Source organism: Brachyistius frenatus, unplaced genomic scaffold (assembly GCF_029030835.1).
Source record: "Brachyistius frenatus isolate BFR_SWC_R1_liver_20210118 unplaced genomic scaffold, ASM2903083v1 Contig_16, whole genome shotgun sequence".
Classification (NCBI taxonomy): Eukaryota; Metazoa; Chordata; class Actinopteri; family Embiotocidae; genus Brachyistius; species Brachyistius frenatus.
The window spans coordinates 3,331,328-3,349,857 of record NW_027210615.1 but is presented as its reverse complement, the minus strand read 5'-3'; the positions used below and the strand labels follow the sequence as shown (position 1 = coordinate 3,349,857).

The 18,530-nt window shown below is 41.1% G+C and overlaps 2 protein-coding genes across 2 annotated transcripts; one reads left to right on the top strand and one right to left on the bottom strand.

Annotated features, from left to right (window-relative positions):
• Positions 1-1,879: 1,879 nt before the first annotated feature.
• otud3 (OTU deubiquitinase 3) lies at positions 1,880-10,067 on the top strand. The gene is made up of 8 exons (XM_069694012.1): positions 1,880-1,992; positions 5,837-6,139; positions 7,063-7,211; positions 7,821-7,933; positions 8,035-8,157; positions 8,306-8,438; positions 8,657-8,844; positions 9,003-10,067. Exons 2-8 carry the CDS (start codon positions 5,934-5,936, stop codon positions 9,165-9,167), a joined length of 1,077 nt encoding a protein of 358 aa, XP_069550113.1. The 5' UTR covers positions 1,880-1,992; positions 5,837-5,933; the 3' UTR covers positions 9,168-10,067.
• A 721-nt stretch (positions 10,068-10,788) lies between these two features.
• On the bottom strand, positions 10,789-14,039 carry bcas2 (BCAS2 pre-mRNA processing factor). Its single transcript, XM_069694014.1, has 7 exons — positions 13,870-14,039; positions 12,553-12,645; positions 12,390-12,460; positions 12,099-12,260; positions 11,961-12,011; positions 11,783-11,863; positions 10,789-11,681 (listed from the first exon to the last, which is right to left on the bottom strand). Exons 1-7 carry the CDS (start codon positions 13,960-13,962, stop codon positions 11,555-11,557), a joined length of 678 nt encoding a protein of 225 aa, XP_069550115.1. The 5' UTR covers positions 13,963-14,039; the 3' UTR covers positions 10,789-11,554.
• Between the last annotated feature and the right edge of the window lie 4,491 nt (positions 14,040-18,530).

Here is an 18,530-nt window from a genome sequence, read left to right as displayed (position 1 = left end):
AATGTAAAACATCAAGTTGACAGAGAAATGTCACATTCTTCCATGTGACTTCAGCACCATGGACAGCAACCATCCAGCAGCCTCCATTCACAAGCATCATAAACACAGTCCTCCTCCCTCTCCTAAAATAGAACAGAATCTCAGGATTGTTATATTAATTATGTTATTTTAAATGCATGTTGAACCAACTACTAAAATGGAAACATTGCCCAAAAATAAAATAAAAACTCAATCGCCATTCTCACTGCGCTCTTTATCGTTGGTGGAGCAGAAATTCGCAAACATCTGCTGTCGTCACCCACAGGCGCACTGCTAGTGTTACTTCATTTTGACCTCCTCCCGTGAAGAAACGCAGCCGAGCTGCGCACCAGTGTAGCAGACTCTAATTAAAATCTACAGGGGGCAGAATGGGGGTAATGTAAACACTTAATAGTAAAAGGACCTGAAACCTGAGAAATCACATTTATGAGCGCAGCTGCAAGTTAAGAGCATATTAAAGTGGTCAGCAAATCAACTCCAATTATCTGCACACACAAACAAAGAAACATTAAAAAAAAAAAAAAAATTTAAAAAAAAGGCCACACAAACTAATGATAGGCCCGTTTTGAGCACTGCTTGCAATTGTAATTTCAAAAAAGAAGAGGTGGCCTCTGGTTCTTAACCATAGTTTTGCAGGTGGCATCCATTTAGACAAACTTGTGTCATGTCAAAAAGCCCTTGAGCAAGTCAGTGAAGCTTACACAGATGTCTCTACGAAAAAAAAGAAAAAAGAACCAAGGGGCATAGATTTGACATTGTGAAACCAGCTGAAACTGACTTGCTTTGACATGTTATGCTATTTTAGCCCATATTAAGTGCAGAAAAGGAAATTCTTATAGCATACTGATTTGATGTGCCCTATTTGCTGATCCAAACACACAAACATACTGCACATGCACATATTGTACATACAGTATAGATGACATGTTGTCCTTTAGTCACACTTGGCTGACTGCTCACCTGCTCCACTCAGGTGTATGACGCTGATTGCTGTACAAACGCATGGGTAGCCTTCAGACCGTTGCATCTGTTCACAGAACGCCAACACTCACTAAGGTCTATAATAAGCCATACAACAACTTACATCAGTAGATGTATGGCCTTTTTATTTATGCCAGCTGGTTTGGTACCATTTTTGTTTTCTAGTTTTAGGAAATAAGATAGTATTACAGCCTCCACTTGTTTTTTTGATGCAGTTTTATGTCTTGAGGCTATATTTTTTGGGTCTCAGTGAGTCTGCTGGTCTTTTTTACACAGCAAACATCCTGTTTATTGCTTTTCGGCCCACTCCTCCCCCACATAATATGCACCAACTGTGTGGAGTCATCAGAAGGAGTTGGTGATGAGTAGATTTATTTAGGCAAGCAGAAGGTGGAGGGATTTTCAAGTGCAAGATTTCTTTCAAAAACCTCCTACTTGTCCTGAGTCCTGAGTCACAGTCTACAGTATAAAATGACGAGATAGATAGATAGATAGATAGATAGATAGATAGATAGATAGATAGATAGATAGATAGATAGATAGATAGATAGATAGATAGACAGACAGACAGACAGACAGACAGACACACACACACACACACACACACACACACACACACACACACACACACACACACACACACACACACACACACAGGCAGAAAGAAAGAACAAATGGGGGATACAGTACTAATCCACATGATCAAAGTCACACACAAACTTTTCAAGTCGTGCCAATTAAAATCCCATTTTCGTTTTCAATGAAATACGTTTTTACGTTTTGCCTAAAGCAATTTTTAAATCGCCTTCGCCGTTTGGCCCATTCCCTTTCCCGTACGTTTTGACGCACGTGCCCCGACGTATGCGGAAGCTCAGTTGTAAACAAAAGCGGACAATCACTATATTTCTTTTCTGACCCAAACCATAAAAAAACAAAACATAAACAAGTCTCGTTGGTCGCAGTTTCTTAAAGGTAAGCACCCTTATATTAACTGCGTCAAGTAATCGGAAGTGTTACTGATGTAGTTCCTGTTAAAACGGGGGGAAATGGTTTGTTATGTAATATACAGCCGTTGATTTCTCTTCAGCTAGCTAACGGCTAACATGACGCCCATGAGACTCCGTTTGTTTCAGTGAGCTCACCGTTAACGTGACTCGTTAGTAGTCGGTACGTAGTTACACGTTAACGTTCATACCGTTGATCAGTTGTCTCAATTTATATTCAACCCACTGACTTGTTGTTCAGATTCAGCACCAACGTTACACGGAGATAGTAAAGAAGTCTGGAACAGTTCATGTTGTTTCACCAGAAATTATCTCTCCAAAACATCTTCTCTAAAACATCTTCTCTAAAACATCTTCTCTAAAACATCATCTCTAAAACACCATCTCTAAAACACCTTCTCTAAAACATCTTCTCTAAAACATCTTCTCTAAAACATCATCTCTAAAACATCTTCTCTAAAACTTCATCTCTAAAACATCTTCTCTAAAACACCTTCTCTAAAACACCTTCTCTAAAACATCATCTCTAAAACACCTTCTCTAAAACATCTTCTCTAAAACATCTTCTCTAAAACATCTTCTCTAAAACATCATCTCTAAAACATCTTCTCTAAAACATCTTCTCTAAAACATCTTCTCTAAAACATCTTCTCTAAAACATCTTCTCTAAAACATCATCTCTAAAACACCTTCTCTAAAACATCTTCTCTAAAACATCTTCTCTAAAACATCATCTCTAAAACATCTTCTCTAAAACTTCATCTCTAAAACATCTTCTCTAAAACATCTTCTCTAAAACACCTTCTCTAAAACTTCATCTCTAAAACATCTTCTCTAAAACATCTTCTCTAAAACATCTTCTCTAAAACATCTTCTCTAAAACATCATCTCTAAAACATCTTCTCTAAAACATCTTCTCCAAAACATCTTCTCTAAAACATCTTCTCTAAAACATCTTCTCTAAAACTTCATCTCTAAAACATCTTCTCTAAAACATCTTCTCTAAAACTTCATCTCTAAAACATCTTCTCTAAAACATCTTCTCTAAAACATCTTCTCTAAAACTTCATCTCTAAAACATCTTCTCTAAAACATCTTCTCTAAAACACCTTCTCTAAAACACATTCTCTAAAACATCTCTAAAACATCATCTCTAAAACATCTTCTCTAAAACATCTTCTCTAAAACATCTTCTCTAAAACATCTTCTCTAAAACATCTTCTCTAAAACATCTTCTCTAAAACATCTTCTCTAAACATCTTCTCTAAAACATCATCTCTAAAACATCATCTCTAAAACATCTTCTCTAAAACATCTTCTCTAAAACATCTTCTCTAAAACATCTTCTCTAAAACATCTTCTCTAAAACATCTTCTCTAAAACATCATCTCTAAAACATCTTCTCTAAAACATCTTCTCTAAAACATCTTCTCTAAAACATCATCTCTAAAACATCATCTCTAAAACATCTTCTCTAAAACATCTTCTCTAAAACATCATCTCTAAAACATCTTCTCTAAAACATCTTCTCCAAAACATCTCTAAAACAACTCTAAAACATCATCTCTAAAACATCTTCTCCAAAACATCATCTCCAAAACATCTTCTCCAAAACATCTTCTCTAAAACATCTTCTCTAAAACATCTTCTCCAAAACATCTTCTCCAAAACATCTTCTCTAAAACATCTTCTCCAAAACATCTTCTCTAAAACATCTTCTCTAAAACATCTTCTCTAAAACATCTTCTCTAAAACATCTTCTCTAAACATTTTCTCTAAAACATCATCTCTAAAACATCATCTCTAAAACATCTTCTCTAAAACATCTTCTCCAAAACATCTTCTCTAAAACATCTTCTCTAAAACATCTTCTCTAAAACATCTTCTCTAAAACATCTTCTCCAAAACATCTTCTCCAAAACATCTTCTCTAAAACATCTTCTCTAAACATTTTCTCTAAAACATCATCTCTAAAACATCTTCTCTAAAACATCTTCTCTAAAACTTCATCTCTAAAACATCTTCTCTAAAACATCTTCTCTAAAACACCTTCTCTAAAACATCATCTTCTCTAAAACATCTCTAAAACATCATCTCTAAAACATCTTCTCTAAAACATCTTCTCCAAAACATCTTCTCTAAAACATCTTCTCCAAAACATCTTCTCTAAAACATCTTCTCTAAAACATCTTCTCTAAAACATCTTCTCTAAAACATCTTCTCTAAACATCTTCTCTAAAACATCTCTCTCCAAAACATCTTCTCTAAAACATCTTCTCTAAAACATCTTCTCCAAAACATCTTCTCTAAAACATCAAAACATCTTCTCTAAAACATCAAAACATCTTCTCCAAAACATCTTCTCTAAAACATCATCTTCTCTAAAACATCTTCTCTAAAACAAAACATCATCTCTAAAACATCATCTCTAAAACATCTCTCTAAAACATCATCTCTAAAACATCTTCTCCAAAACATCATCTCTAAAACATCTTCTCTAAAACATCAAAACATCTCTAAAACATCTTCTCCAAAACATCTTCTCCAAAACATCTTCTCTAAAACATCTTCTCTAAAACATCTCATCTCTAAAACATCTTCTCCAAAACATCTTCTCCAAAACATCTTCTCTAAAACATCTTCTCTAAAACATCTTCTCTAAAACATCTTCTCTAAAACATCTTCTCCAAAACATCTTCTCTAAAACATCTTCTCTAAAACATCTTCTCTAAAACATCTTCTCTAAAACATCTTCTCTAAAACATCTTCTCTAATATGTGTAAGAAACCGATAAACAGCGGTAAAAGAAGTATTTAAATTCTTTACTGAAGTAAAAGTACCTACCAATACTGCAAAGTAAAAATACTCCGTTACAAGTAAAAGTCCCGCGTGACAAATCCTACTTAAGTAAAAGTACAAAACTATGAGCATCAACATGTAGTTGAAGTATCAAAGTAAAAGTGCAGGTTTTGTCCCTCTTACTGACGTGTTAAGTGACATCATTGCATTATTAATAGTGACACGTCAGTGTGAAGTACTTTATGTCCAGTTTTCAGATGATTACTGGGAGAAGAATGAAGAACAACAAAGTTCTGCTCTTTAGACTTGATATTTGCCGATATATTGGATCATTTGGACATTTATTGAAATGAAACCATATGAGTTTCGGGGGGAAGTCACTGTTTGGTGGAGCGGCCAACGACTCCTCCACATCTGAAACGTGACCCCGACGACACACTGCTCTTTGTACGACGGCAAAACATGAACGAGGTTGTGGACCACTGGTTTTATCTGCAACAATGAGTGGTTGTTATGTATTTTAAAGGATTTTATATAATCCATTGGGTTAAATCTTCACCTTAAAAGTAACTAAAGTTGTCAAATAACTGTAGTGGAGTAGAAAGTTCAATATCTCCCTGTCTATAGTGGAGTGGTCGTATAAAGTAGCATCAGATGGAAATATGTACAGCATAAGTACTTAAAACTTGTACTTGCGTATATTATTGACTAAACACTGCACCACTGTAGTAATACGATGTTTTCCTCCTATTTTGAATAGTCTTCGTTTTGGTACATTGAAAGTTTCAGATGACACTGGGAAAAAAAAAATCTATTTTAAATTAGCGAGTTATGCAGAAGAGAATCAGGCAAAAAAATATATAACTAATGACTTAATTATGAGAATCCTAAAAGTGGCAGATTTTCAGAGAGAGTCTGAGATAATGTCTTCAACATCAGACCAACTATAGCAGGATGTCCGTCTCTTACAGCTGAACAGAAGACTGATTGATTGATTCTGTATTTCAAAACAGGTTGCAGATGTTTGGCAGTGCTCAATGACGCGCCACATCATTACCAAAGGAGGGCATACTTTGGTTCTGTAGGCCCGCAGAAGCAACTGCAGCCGACATGTCCAGGAAACAAACATCGAAACCTGTACGGAGCAATAAAAAGAGTGAACTTGAACGCAAGCGGGATGAGCGGGCAGCACGCCGGGCCGTCGTGAAAGACCGCAAGAACCGCCCTCAGGACGGGGACGAAGGTGCCGAGTTTGTCAGTTTCTCCAATCAGCTCCAGGCGCTGGGGCTCAAGCTCAGAGAAGTCCCTGGAGATGGGTAAGAACAACTCTGTGTTGTTCCGTAGTATCTCTGATTCCCTCACATCTGATTATATGCTGATGAGCCGAGACATTACGACCACGACCGCCTAACAGGCTGTTTGTGCGTCGCACGCCGCCAAAGCAGCTCCATCCCACTGAGGCACGGACTCGTTCTACGAGACCTCTGAAGAAGCCCTGTGATATCTGGCACCAAGACTTTAAGCAGCCGAGCCTTAAAATCTAAAGTAAATAGTGATTTGGAGGCTCAGACTTAATCCAGCATCATCCTCCAACTCCCTGCTGCAGGTTCACGGTTTGTCCCTCCTCAGACCATTAGCGTTCGGTACTCGGTGTTGCTGGCTGGAAGCTCCCCACAAACCTTTGCTCCGACTCAGCCGCCCGCCTGATTTGGCTCCTACCCCGCAGATCTTTACACCCAGACCGACTCTTCGCTCGCTGTCTTAATACGTCCGAGACTTTCACATGCGCGGATGTTATGAGATAATCACTGTTACTCGCTTCAACTGTGAGTTGTCGTAATGTTTTGACTCGGCTTTAAGCCGGAGGCAGCTCTCTCTGTCCGTCAGTAACCAGGATGTACATAATGTTATCGGCCTGTAAGTCCATTTCTATCGAGCCCACGGTCAGTAACAACGTACTGTAAACTAAACCGCATTAATTTAACTGCATGACTGCTCAGTTCAGACATTTATGCCTTAATTTGTCCATCGGTCGTGTTTACCACCGGGCAGGAAGTGTTATTGGCCAAAACCCAGAACTACGCCATCCATCACCGTCTCTAACAAAAGCACCAGTGGAGTCTTAGCCTTTCACATCTGATAACTTTCCATCGAGAAACCTTAATTTTGTCCAACACACTGAGCAGTTGAACATTAGGCAGTGATGTGTCATACCTGCCTCTCTCCTTTTCTGCTGCAGGAACTGCCTGTTCAGAGCTCTAGGCGACCAGTTAGAGGGTCACTCCCGAGGTCACCTGCGGCTTCGCCAGGAGACTGTCCAGTACATGACGTCCCATCGACAAGACTTTGAACCCTTTGTCGAGGACGACGTGCCCTTTGCACAACACTGTAAGACCTCAGTGGGCAACCCTGACTAAATCACGATCGGGGAATAAGATAAAAGACTTTGATCGTTCACAATCAACTGTTCTATGATGTTGTGTGCAGAAAATTGATTTCAATGGGATGCAGTTTTGACTAGTAACCATGCAGTGACCCCTGGTGGTCATTGCTTCTGCTTGCAACAGAGAGACATACTTTATGTATGTATGCCTGTGGTTCCAAATAGGGGACAAATATGAAGCCAATATAGAGGAACCATCAAATTCTGTTGAACACAATTTTGTGTTTTGTGAATATTTTTCCCCTTTTTTCTGCATAATTTTACTATTTCAGGCCTCTAAAACGTTTGAAAAAGTAACTAAAACAAGGCGAGACATGGTCTTTACTTGACAGTAGCTGTTGATGAGGGATTGCATTTTGTTTAAAGGTAAAGGAATTTGTATTCTTGACCAATCTTACATATTTTACTACAATAACATTTATATGAAACCATAAATCACGTCTATATTTACTTTACAATTAGATCAGCAACAGAATTCTACATTACCTCGCTGTGCTGTAGAACGTTGATGTAACCAGTCCTGTCGGTGATAGTTTTTGTGTTTCCTTACCCAGTGTCCAACCTCTCTCAGCCCGGTACGTTTGCCGGCAACGACGCTATTGTGGCTTTTGCTCGCAGTCAGCAGGTGAAAGTGGTCATCCACCAGCTGAACACGCCGCTGTGGGAGGTACGGACAGACAGACAGGCCATTCAAGGACATAACATGATTTAATGTGTGGTATCTAACACACACACACACACACACACTTTCATTTGTTTTCATTGCAGATAAATGGTGTGGAAAAGCAGGTTTCCAGAGAGCTCCACATCGCCTATCGCTATGGAGACCATTATGACAGTGTTAGGCGGGTCGGAGACAACTCTGAGAGTCCTGCTCACCTCCGCATAGAAGTATAGGACACTTCTTAATACTTCTATGAGTGTGAAATAAATTCTTTTGGAAGTCAAGAAAGCATCGTGTCATGTTTAACGTTTATGGGCTCACGTATTGTAATGGTACACTTACTGATGTGTCTTTCACGTCATCGCTGTTCCCCAGAATCTGCAGAATTCACAAGGCCATCAGCGTGAGTTCGGGGACGGTCAGAGGGACAGACAGAAAAACCCTCCTCCCACAGCGTCTGAGGAGGACAACGTGATCCTAAGCTCCATCAGGAACCGAGGAATACAGGGTCAGAAGTTCCACTTCGCTCATTAACTGCAGGAAGAATTAAGACAGTCAGGAGTCAACTTAATTACAAACTTCATAAAACTTCACGCTTTCCTTCCTCAGCTCAATTATCCCAACGGTCACATTAACACGTCCGCCTGTTGGTACGCAGACTGTTTCTGTGACATTCACAGTGACGGATCACACCGACTGATTCTGCTCATGTGTTTCCTGCCTCAGGTGATGAGGAGAACCTGCTCCAGCTCAGCGCGGCGACGATCAATGCTGAATGGCTCGTTGGCTGTGTGCTGGGACAGTCCTGCCAGGGCCAGTGTGCCTCAGGATCCTGCTCGGCCTGCAGAGCGGCCGCCACCAGCTGCAGCGAAGACAAGCAGCCAGCAGAGGGCAGCAACGTGCAAAAGCATAAGGTGGGCACACAAGTCTCACCTTTTGGGATTCCTTTTATTCACAATGCAGCAATGTTACCGTTTTATGGATGTGAATAACAATGTGGAGAAAATAATACACCATTTCAAGAGAAGTTTCTTAAAATCTTACCTTTTTTTTTTTTCTTCTCGTTGTCCAGGTGTCCAACAAGCAGAGGAAAGAGCAGCAGCGGCAAGAGAAGAAGAAGCGTCAGGAGGATAGGCACCGGCAGAAGTTTCTTCAGAGTAAAGGAAGCCAGGACCAGAACCAGAACCTGCCAGATTCTGTTACTTTAGTACCAGCTCTCAACACTCTCAGTATATAGACTGGGGCATGGCCAAAAATGACCTCCTGCTACTCTAGCTACCAGTGGCTGTCCACAAAGTTTTGCACAGTCAAATTTGATTCAGTCACAGTGGCTAACTTTTCATAAACAGAAACCCTCGTTTCTTTGCAAACAGTATAATGGTGCCTGTAAACTTGTGTGAGTGAGTGAGTGAGTGAGAGAGAGATGTGTGAAAGCTGGAAGAATGACAGAGCATGACTATCTGTGTTTTCGTTGGATTACTTTTAATTTACTTCGATTCCTGGCTGGTGTATGTAGAAGCTCCTCAGACCTGGTCTGTCTACTTGTGCTACCTGGCCCCCCTTTTCTATGCTGGACATCTGGCTTTTTCATGACAACCATGCGGATAATCTTTGTGCAGCTGGGCTTTTTGATTTGCCACAGATTTGAGTTTATTCAGATGTTCAGATCATTCTGTTTGTGATTAAAATAGGAAGTCAAGGATGAAATGATTGTCATGCACACTGTGTAAGGAATGTGGCAATAAATAATAAATGATAATTTACCATTTTTGTGTGAACCAGATGATATATCACATAGATATTACAGTGAACGGTTTATGTTGTTTTTCCAAATGAGAGATGCATAATTACAAAAAAATCTTTACTCTCTGACATCTTTATCTTGTAACATGTTAAAGGATATTGATGACTTTATTTGATCCTTTTTAATGAGCTCTGCTGTTGGAGAAAATAGTAAAAAAAAAAAAAAAAATTAACAAAAGCAGACCTAAGGCACAAACTATCAAAAAAAAAAAAAAAACAACATAGCTAACGTGTTCACATTAATGTCTTGGGATTTTGTCCATTTTTTGTCACTATGAAGTGTCAACCTGATATTTACTGCAGGAAAAAAAACAAGCTGAGAAATTATACTCTAACTTACAGAAACTAGAGTTGCAACGATTGGTTAAATAATCAGTTAATTAACAAAACTATTTTGATAATCAATTATTGTTTATTATTGTTTTGAGTCATTTTGCAATTAATTAATTTTTTTTTTTTTTTAAAGAAATCTCTAATTCCAGCGTCTTAAATGTGAATATTTTCTGGTTACTTCATTGTTCAATGATCACAAACTGAAAATATTTTGGCTGTGAACTATTGTTTGGGACAAAATGAGACATTTTGAGCAGCACCTTCAGCTTTGGGAAACACTGGTTAACATTTGTCCTTGTTTTTATGACATTTTAAAGACCAAACAGCTTTTCGATTCGAGGAAATAACTCGCAATGAAATGGTTTGGTGTCTTAAATGAGGTTCATCAGAACTGGAAGTCATAGCAGCCGTCATTGAGCGTGTGTCCACTTTAAGGTGGTGGGTTATTTTGGGGTCTTTCAGTTGTGTGCATGTTGATCATTTTAACGAATCGGATGTCAGAAGTTCCCATTAAAATCAAGTCCTGATTTCTGACATACTGGACCCTCGGTTGACTGAGCTGTATTGCCAGCACTGCAACACATGGTGGAACGGAGCCTGTTGACTCAGAGGCTGCATGTTCATCACATTGGAGGCGGGGCATCAAGTCCAGCTTTACGTAAAATAGGAAATCCGTAGCGGAGACGACCGGTAGAAGAAAGATGCAAATACACACACTGGGAAATATTTAGAAAAGTTTGTCTTATTAAAACAGTGTAAAAAATGACGACTTGGAGTCAAGGTTGGGCACACAACGATAACTTCAGTCTTCAATAGACTTGACGTACTATGTACACTTATTCTGAGCACACTCCTCTGGTGGAAGGCAGCTTCAAAGACTGAAACCTTCAGGCTGGTGTTCAATAAATCACATTTTAAAGCAAGACTAAGCAACTTTTGCTGAGTGACATCACGAGGCATTTGCGGGAATAATATTAAATGCTTACGGTAGTAAATCATTTTCATTATATATCGAGAACCTTACAGCCAGTAGACAGACTGTCAGGTACACGGCGATATCTGTTGAAAGGCTGCTAACATTAGATAGCAAGTGAGGCTATAACAGCAACACCTGTGTCTCTTAAACTGAGTGAAGGGGGTGTTTTATTGCTTGTGATCAAGTTTTCATTTTTAAGATGCTGAATGTGTTCTATACGTACGTCGTCTTGCTTTAAACATATGTGACTCTTGAAGAAAGGTACCCTGATATATTCCATGACCCACCATTGTTTTTACAGTAGGTGTAAAATGTGTTTGAGGTTTCTGGGAAGCTCCTTCTTAAATGTATCATCCAGTTACTTTGTAATACAACTAAATCTCCTCCGTAGGGGTAACTTTCCGTCCTCGGGCTGCTTCCAGTCAGCCTTATTAAACAAGATGAAATCTGTCTGAGGGGTCCTTAGTCTGAGGATCAGCCCTGGGAGGGTGGGAGTTGTTGCCGTTGCTGCCCTAAAAGTCCTGTCGGATGTTCTCCTTGTTCTCGTCCCCCTGCTGTTGTCTCAACTGAGTCACCTCGTTTTCCAGCTGGACGATGGCCCGCTCAATCTCATAGTTCTTACTGACCAGGGACACCCAGCTGTGGAGGGACAAATACAGATGTTAAGACAGAGGTGGAATCCAACCTTCTTATTCCCTGTGTGCAGTGTTATGAACATGTAAGCTCTTCAAACGACATACTTAGACTCCAGCTCTCGCAGTTTGGCTCCTGCTGCCAGCTGATCGTTCTTACGCTGCCAGTTCAAATCTTGAATCTGCTTCCTGTGTACCAAAATAAACAAACAAATAAAGCGGTAAATGTGAAAACAGGTTTAACAATATTTTTAGTAAGCAGAGAACTTTTCAGTGATGAATTCACCTGAATTTGTGAAGTTCCTTTTGAGCCATCTCGATCATGAAGGCCAAGTTACTGAAGAAGAAAGCGGAGACGACGTGTTAGCAGTCAAATTGTATTCCCTGACTTAATGTCTGTAAGGAAAGGCTTACAGTTACGTACTCGTTGTAGTGCTTCCATGCATTGGTTCCATACTCCGACATGAGCTCCAGGTTTTCAATGCGGACTGCCTGGTGCTCCAGCTGAGCCATCGAGTTGTTCACACACTCCTGCCACGCTGTGATGTCGTTCTTCTGTCCCGACGATGGCGCCGGCAGCTCATATCTCCACAGGAATAAGATTTTTTTAAAAAGTAGGTTAAAATGCTAATGCGCATATTCTCTGAGGAACATAAGGGAAAAGCACAACTTGAATCTAGAGTTGCATCCGGCTGTTACAGTGTACAGCGTTTACCTCTTCATGCTCAGCAGGTCCATGGGCTGTCGGGCCGCCAGCCGCTCAAATTCATTCCTCATGATTTCTGTCTGAAGAGTGACAAGAAAAACAAAGTGCTGTTATTTCTGCGTCACGGGCCGATGCCACGAAGAAGGCTTCAGAGGTCGGATGAGTTTATCACCTCAAAAGTAGTAAAGTCAGGTGTGGGCATGTAGCTCAGGTAGTTCTTCGTAGGTCGGTACCTTCTGGTCTCCTCTTCAACCAGAGCTGCAGCCTTGAGGATGAAAACAGGATTTATGTTAGACGCAGGAAAAGCTCTGCAGCTTCCAAGAAGTAAATATTTATATTTTTGTACTGCAGTTTAAACATTCATTGGTACACAGAACACACGACTATTTAATGAGGCACTTTGCTGGAGGTTGTTTTACTTTCCCAAAATCCAGGACTACATCAGTTCATCAGTCATACACAGAGAACGAATGAAGAACTTCCCAATCATGTCACACAACAATATTAATATGTTTTTTTAATTTTTTTTAAAAGCACTAAAAGAGAAATGGTTCAGAAAAAAACTTGAATTAAATAATAAGCCTTCTTTGGTGTTTATGGGTTTCATAGCAATGCAATGTTATATGATGATATTTTGATCATCGTAGATTCAGTCAGAGCCGGTCTGCACATTATTTCCTTTGCGCTCGTGTTATTTAGATCGTGTCAACCGTTTTATTCAACCATGTAAAACGACGCGTTATGTTGGTGAATTGTGGTGAGTTATACGAATGTGTATTTTGTATTGCAACTGAATAAATATGAGGAACCCAGAAAGAACAGCTGCTACGATGCAAAGCGTAACTTGCAGGGCAGATACTTAAAGTGAAGTAGTTCAAGTTTAATCTGGTTATTTCATGACCAGAAACGGTCAAACTCATCATCTGTTGACTCCGACCAGCTGATTTCACTCATGATGCCTCACCTCTTTGATTAAAGATAGACTTATCAGTTTCTTGTCATATTGTAAAAAGATAAAGACTCTTTTATCACGCATAATTTCTCGTGGCTGACAGACACGGTCCCTTGTAATAGAGGGAGCCTAATTCAAGTGTCTGAAAAGCGGTGGGGAAACTCGCACAATTTGGAAGCACACACAGAAATATTGAACTCGGTCTTCCGAGAAGAAAATAAACACATCCACAACCACAAAAGTTATTCCTGCCATTGAAAGGTCTAAAACATTTCTAAAGAGGGAAACGGTTTCTACCAGACAGACTTTAAGGTTACACAGGTTTTAAACATGTGCTCTAATGGCAATGCTCCACAACTCATTTAACAAACGAGCACAACAGCTACATGTGAGTAAAAAAACCAACAAACAGCTGAGGGGGTTTTGAACATGTCGCCACTGAAATGCACCAGTGGGCCATTTCCATGCAGCACCGTTAGCTCCCGCGCTGTGGTTAGCAGGTGCCCCGAGGTGCCCGTGAACGGTGCGTCTACTCACCGCTTCTCGGACACCTGCCGCATCGTAGCCTTGGTCGAAATACGGCAAAGCGTCGACGAACACTTCACCAGCCACCGAAGCTGTTCCGGCCATGTTCAATCAGTCCGTAGATTGTCGAGTTTGACGACTTGGTTCTCCGAAAGCGACACAAACTCCCGGCTTGCCGAAGAGCAAAGCTTTTCCGGTGACGAACTTCAAAATAAAAGCCCGCAGCGCGGCGTTTGGCCGTGAGATTTTGTTTGGCGACATCTAGCGGAGTGGAAGGCAACTGCTGCTGCTGGATAAAGCCGCGAGCTGAATTGAAATACGGTGCAAGTACTCCGGTGAAAGTCTTTGGTTTGTGTGGCTTTAGCTTTTTCTTTAAGGAGCCTACTTTAATAATAAAGCAATGTTACAGTGATAGAAAATTAAAGCCAGTTGTTTAGGGTCCAGCTTAAAAAAAACTGTGCACTGTTATCCAGTAGTCCCAGAGATACCAAACGTATGTACAGTATACAGCTATTCATTATATATGATCTTTAAACAGTTATAAGAGGTATACATTTGGTTAGTAAATGACTATATTGACTGCCCTCAACACTATCCTGCAAACATATCAGCATCTGTTTCAATGGTAGTGCTATCTCACTTTTGAACTGTGGACATGAACGAGAGATACAGAATACTTTTTGTCAAAAAGTGGTTTATGACTTGATTTATGACCTGTCAAGTGATTTGGCCAGACCAGTGATTTGGCCCATAAGACCTGCCCCCTTTTATTCCTTCCTCCAATCACATAACCCCTTTGATCTTAGTAACCCCCCCCCCCTTTTTTTTTTTTTTTATGACATTAATCATGGCTGTCAAATGATTTATGACCTATTGATCTTAGTCCGGTGCCCTTTGATAACCCCAGGAAGGAAGGAAGGTATGATCCTTTGATCTTAGTTGACCTTAGTCCCCATGCACCCCCGCCCCCTTTTCTTACCTTGAAACCCTTACCAGAGATTTACACCTGAAACAGCAAACATTTCAACAGTTATTAGGTTTAAAATTAGCTCGTCATCCACAACCTGTTCCAGTACCTGTTTTACCGGTACCTGGCGACGTGTCGTGGACCGCACATATCTCAGAACGGGAACGGCTGGTAGGACTGTTGACTTTGTTTTACTACAACTGTCAAAAACAGAGAGCACAATTTGTGGCAGCATGAAGAAATGTACATATTCAGCTAACGTGTGCAATGAAGGAAAGTGATATATTTAATGTCTCTCTCATGCTTGTGGTGATTTAATGTGGATTACTTATAGTTTACGGTTGGAAAATGTTGACTTCCCTCTTCCCCGCAACATTCAAATTAAAAATTTGAATGGTTGAAATCAGTGAGTATGCAGAAGTAGATAGCGACCAAAAAAATGTTGTAGAAGAAGTCAGAAACAGGATCTCAAAAGTATAAATGCTGAATCAACATTCACACAATAAAGGCCAGTTATTTTTTCAAATTTCACTTGGATATGGGAGTGTTATGAGGTGAGGTGTAACAGGACCTAAATGCAGGCACACACACTCGGGTACAAGTTCAAAACACGGTCTTTATTGAACACAGGTGGTACCTACAGTCTATTTCCCCCCCGAGTCGGGAGGGCAACTCAACCGACTCTCACTGAGAGGGGGGGGGACTGGACGGACCGCTGGACGGACAGTTGGCAGGAGTGTTGTCCAGTAGCGCTTACCGAGAGCACTGACCGGGTTGCAGAATGAGAGCAGGGACAGGAGCCGGAGCAGCCACAACCACGGGAACGGGAACAGAAACAGACGAACCGGTGACTGACTGACGGACCGGTGACGGACTGGTGACTGGCAGAATCTAGCAGTAACTAGCAGTATGGACCGACACCGGATGACTGCAGGGGCAGGGCAGATATAGTCTGGTGAGGTGATCAGTGGAATCAGCCACCTGCAGGTGGTGATTGGGGAGAGTGGTGGCAACTGCTGAGACCGGTGAGGGGTGTGGCCATGGGAGGTGACGGGAGGCGGGGAGAGGAGGACACAGAACACATAGGGACACAATAACAGACAGAAAACATGAGGAGAGGTGATTGGGGACAAAACAGAGGAGCAAACAGTAGGAGCAGACAGGAATCCTGACAGTACCCCCCCTCAAAGGGAGCCTCTTGGTGACCAGACTGGGTGGGAGGAGGGGGACCAGAGGAGGGACGGAGGACCACAACACAAGACACGAGTAGGGAAGCCTCAGTGGACAGAGGACGGGCATGGGGCAGGACAGACCGGGGTGACCGCTCCAGAGGACGGCCGCGGGGCAGGACGGACCGGGGTGACCGCTCCGGAGGACGGCCGCGGGGCAGGACGGGCTCGGGGGACCTCTCCGGAGGACGGCCACGGGGCAGGACGTGCTCGGGGGACCTCTCCGGAGGTTGTGTTGGGGGTAAACAACCGCTTTCCACGGTCGAGAATAGACACTATATCTGCACACCGCTAGATCTAAATGCAAAGATCTGTTTGTTTGATTTTTGGGAAAATTTGAGTCAAACAACCCATTAATTCTCATTCAAGAATATCTCTGGGCATGTTCATAAATGTCAGCATATGCACCATGCGACTACACCACGATGTACTTTATCTGACTTTTGCAATAACCATGCATTCATTTCTAAATTTGGCAGAGATGCAGAATACAGCCGAGACAAGCTGTTAACTAGCAAACACATTCACAGTTTGGCAGATTTACCAGTTAACCTGACCTGCAAGTATCTAAACTGTGGCAGGAAAACAGAGCACTTGGAAAAAGCTAAGTAGACAACGTGAGACCGTACGACGTCCACACAGAGAAGCTTTTTGCTGTGAGGTGACCGTGCTAAGCACAGAGCCTGTATTTTCTTTATCATGAATTTAATTTTATGAAGAAACTTTCTCAGCCTGAACATATTGATCAAGCTGAGGGGCTTTCCTCTCTCACAGGGATCTGCACGAAAGGCTTGAAGATTACATTTCATTACCTTTTAAAAAGAATAGTAAGCCGTTAGTAGTCAAAATGCTTTAGCCCAATGGAACATGTATTGTCCCCATAATTATGCTAATATCTGGATAATAACTGCATTACTACACACTGTGCATACAGTTTTCCCCGGAGGAATATTAGTTTATCATCTAGGCTTTGCATCGGGGGATGCCCGGTCTCGCAGCAGCCCCCATTTTCACAGTAGTTTATTGGGGTAAAACAATTAAGCTGCTGTTTCCCCCTTATGACTGAGTGCCGGGAGGATAACTGCTCTCCCTGGTGCCTAAGATGCTCCAACCCAACAGTGACATGGCAGGACAACAGTTACAGTATGCGTCTTTGGCATGAAAATGGTAAAAAATGTGTTTGTTGGTCAGCAGGTGTGTATCGACCTGGCAGGTTAAAGGCCTGGTAAGACCTGGGCAACTTTAAATCATTCCAGTGGAACTGCTACAGCAGGGGAATTGCTTGCCGAGAGAAGGTAAATCCACTGAGTTCAACTTTTTTGATGAACTCTGACCGCCTGCCTTCTACAGATTTCTGACTCATTCACTTCTCTCTACATAAAGTACACACCATGGTTTACTAAATAGCGATCAGTAAAGTTTGTACACTTAATCATCATCACTTCGCATCAAAACCAGCAGCTGTTAAGCTGAACAATGGGAATTTCAATGTTTGGAAAATGTGTTGATTTCATTGTTGGCATAAAATTGTGGACACACCATAAACACTACTTTTTTTATTGCACGGGGACATTTTTGAATGCAATGAACAAAATTACACCGATAATTCTGACACTCAAATGAAATTGCAGACGGTAGTGCACTAAAAAGTAAACAGGAAGCTACTAAAACAAAGCTACATAGTCTGGGGGAAGATATATAGATTATTAGCTGTGTTGTATTAGTAACATTTATCAATCTTTTTCTGTCCAATAAAAACTGGTTTACAAAAAGGCAATGAATCGCACACTGGAAAGTACAGATGTGTGAGTTGTTCTTTTTAAACTGTGTAAACCTAAAGTCCTAAAAGTGATCACACTAAGCTAAAACATTTGGTAAGTGACCACCAGCCAGTTTGTTGGTTTTGTTGGCCAGGGACATGTGGGGACAGCACTCACCAGGGGTTGACAAGGGGGGACAAAACCTCACCGGGCACTGGATTATTATTATTATATTAAATCAAGTTAAAATTACAGATTGTGTTTCGTCTTTCTTCAAACAGCTTGTTTAAATTTTCCTATACTATGCCTCTCATTATGCGTGAATGGATTGTGCAATAATTAGCAAAGTCATTTAATAGTAATGGTACAAGAATTTGCGTTTAGTGACCAGAGGGTAGCAAATCACTGAGTCTTAGACCGAAGCGGAAAAAGTAATAGCTGCTTCAGATGCACTGGTAGCAACTAGCTGATTGTGAAGCAGTTATACATGGCTATACATGGACAGAATACATCAAATCCTGTGAACACACCACCGTACCATCCCGGACTGTACACTGCTTCCCCAACAACAAGCCGTGGATCACCAGTGACCTGAAAGTTCTTCTTAATAAGAAGAAAGCAGCCTTCAGGTCTGGGGACAGGGACGAGCTCGAGAGAGTGCAGCGCCACCTGAAGGAGAAAATGAGAGAGTGCAAGGACTCCTGCAGGAGGAAGCTG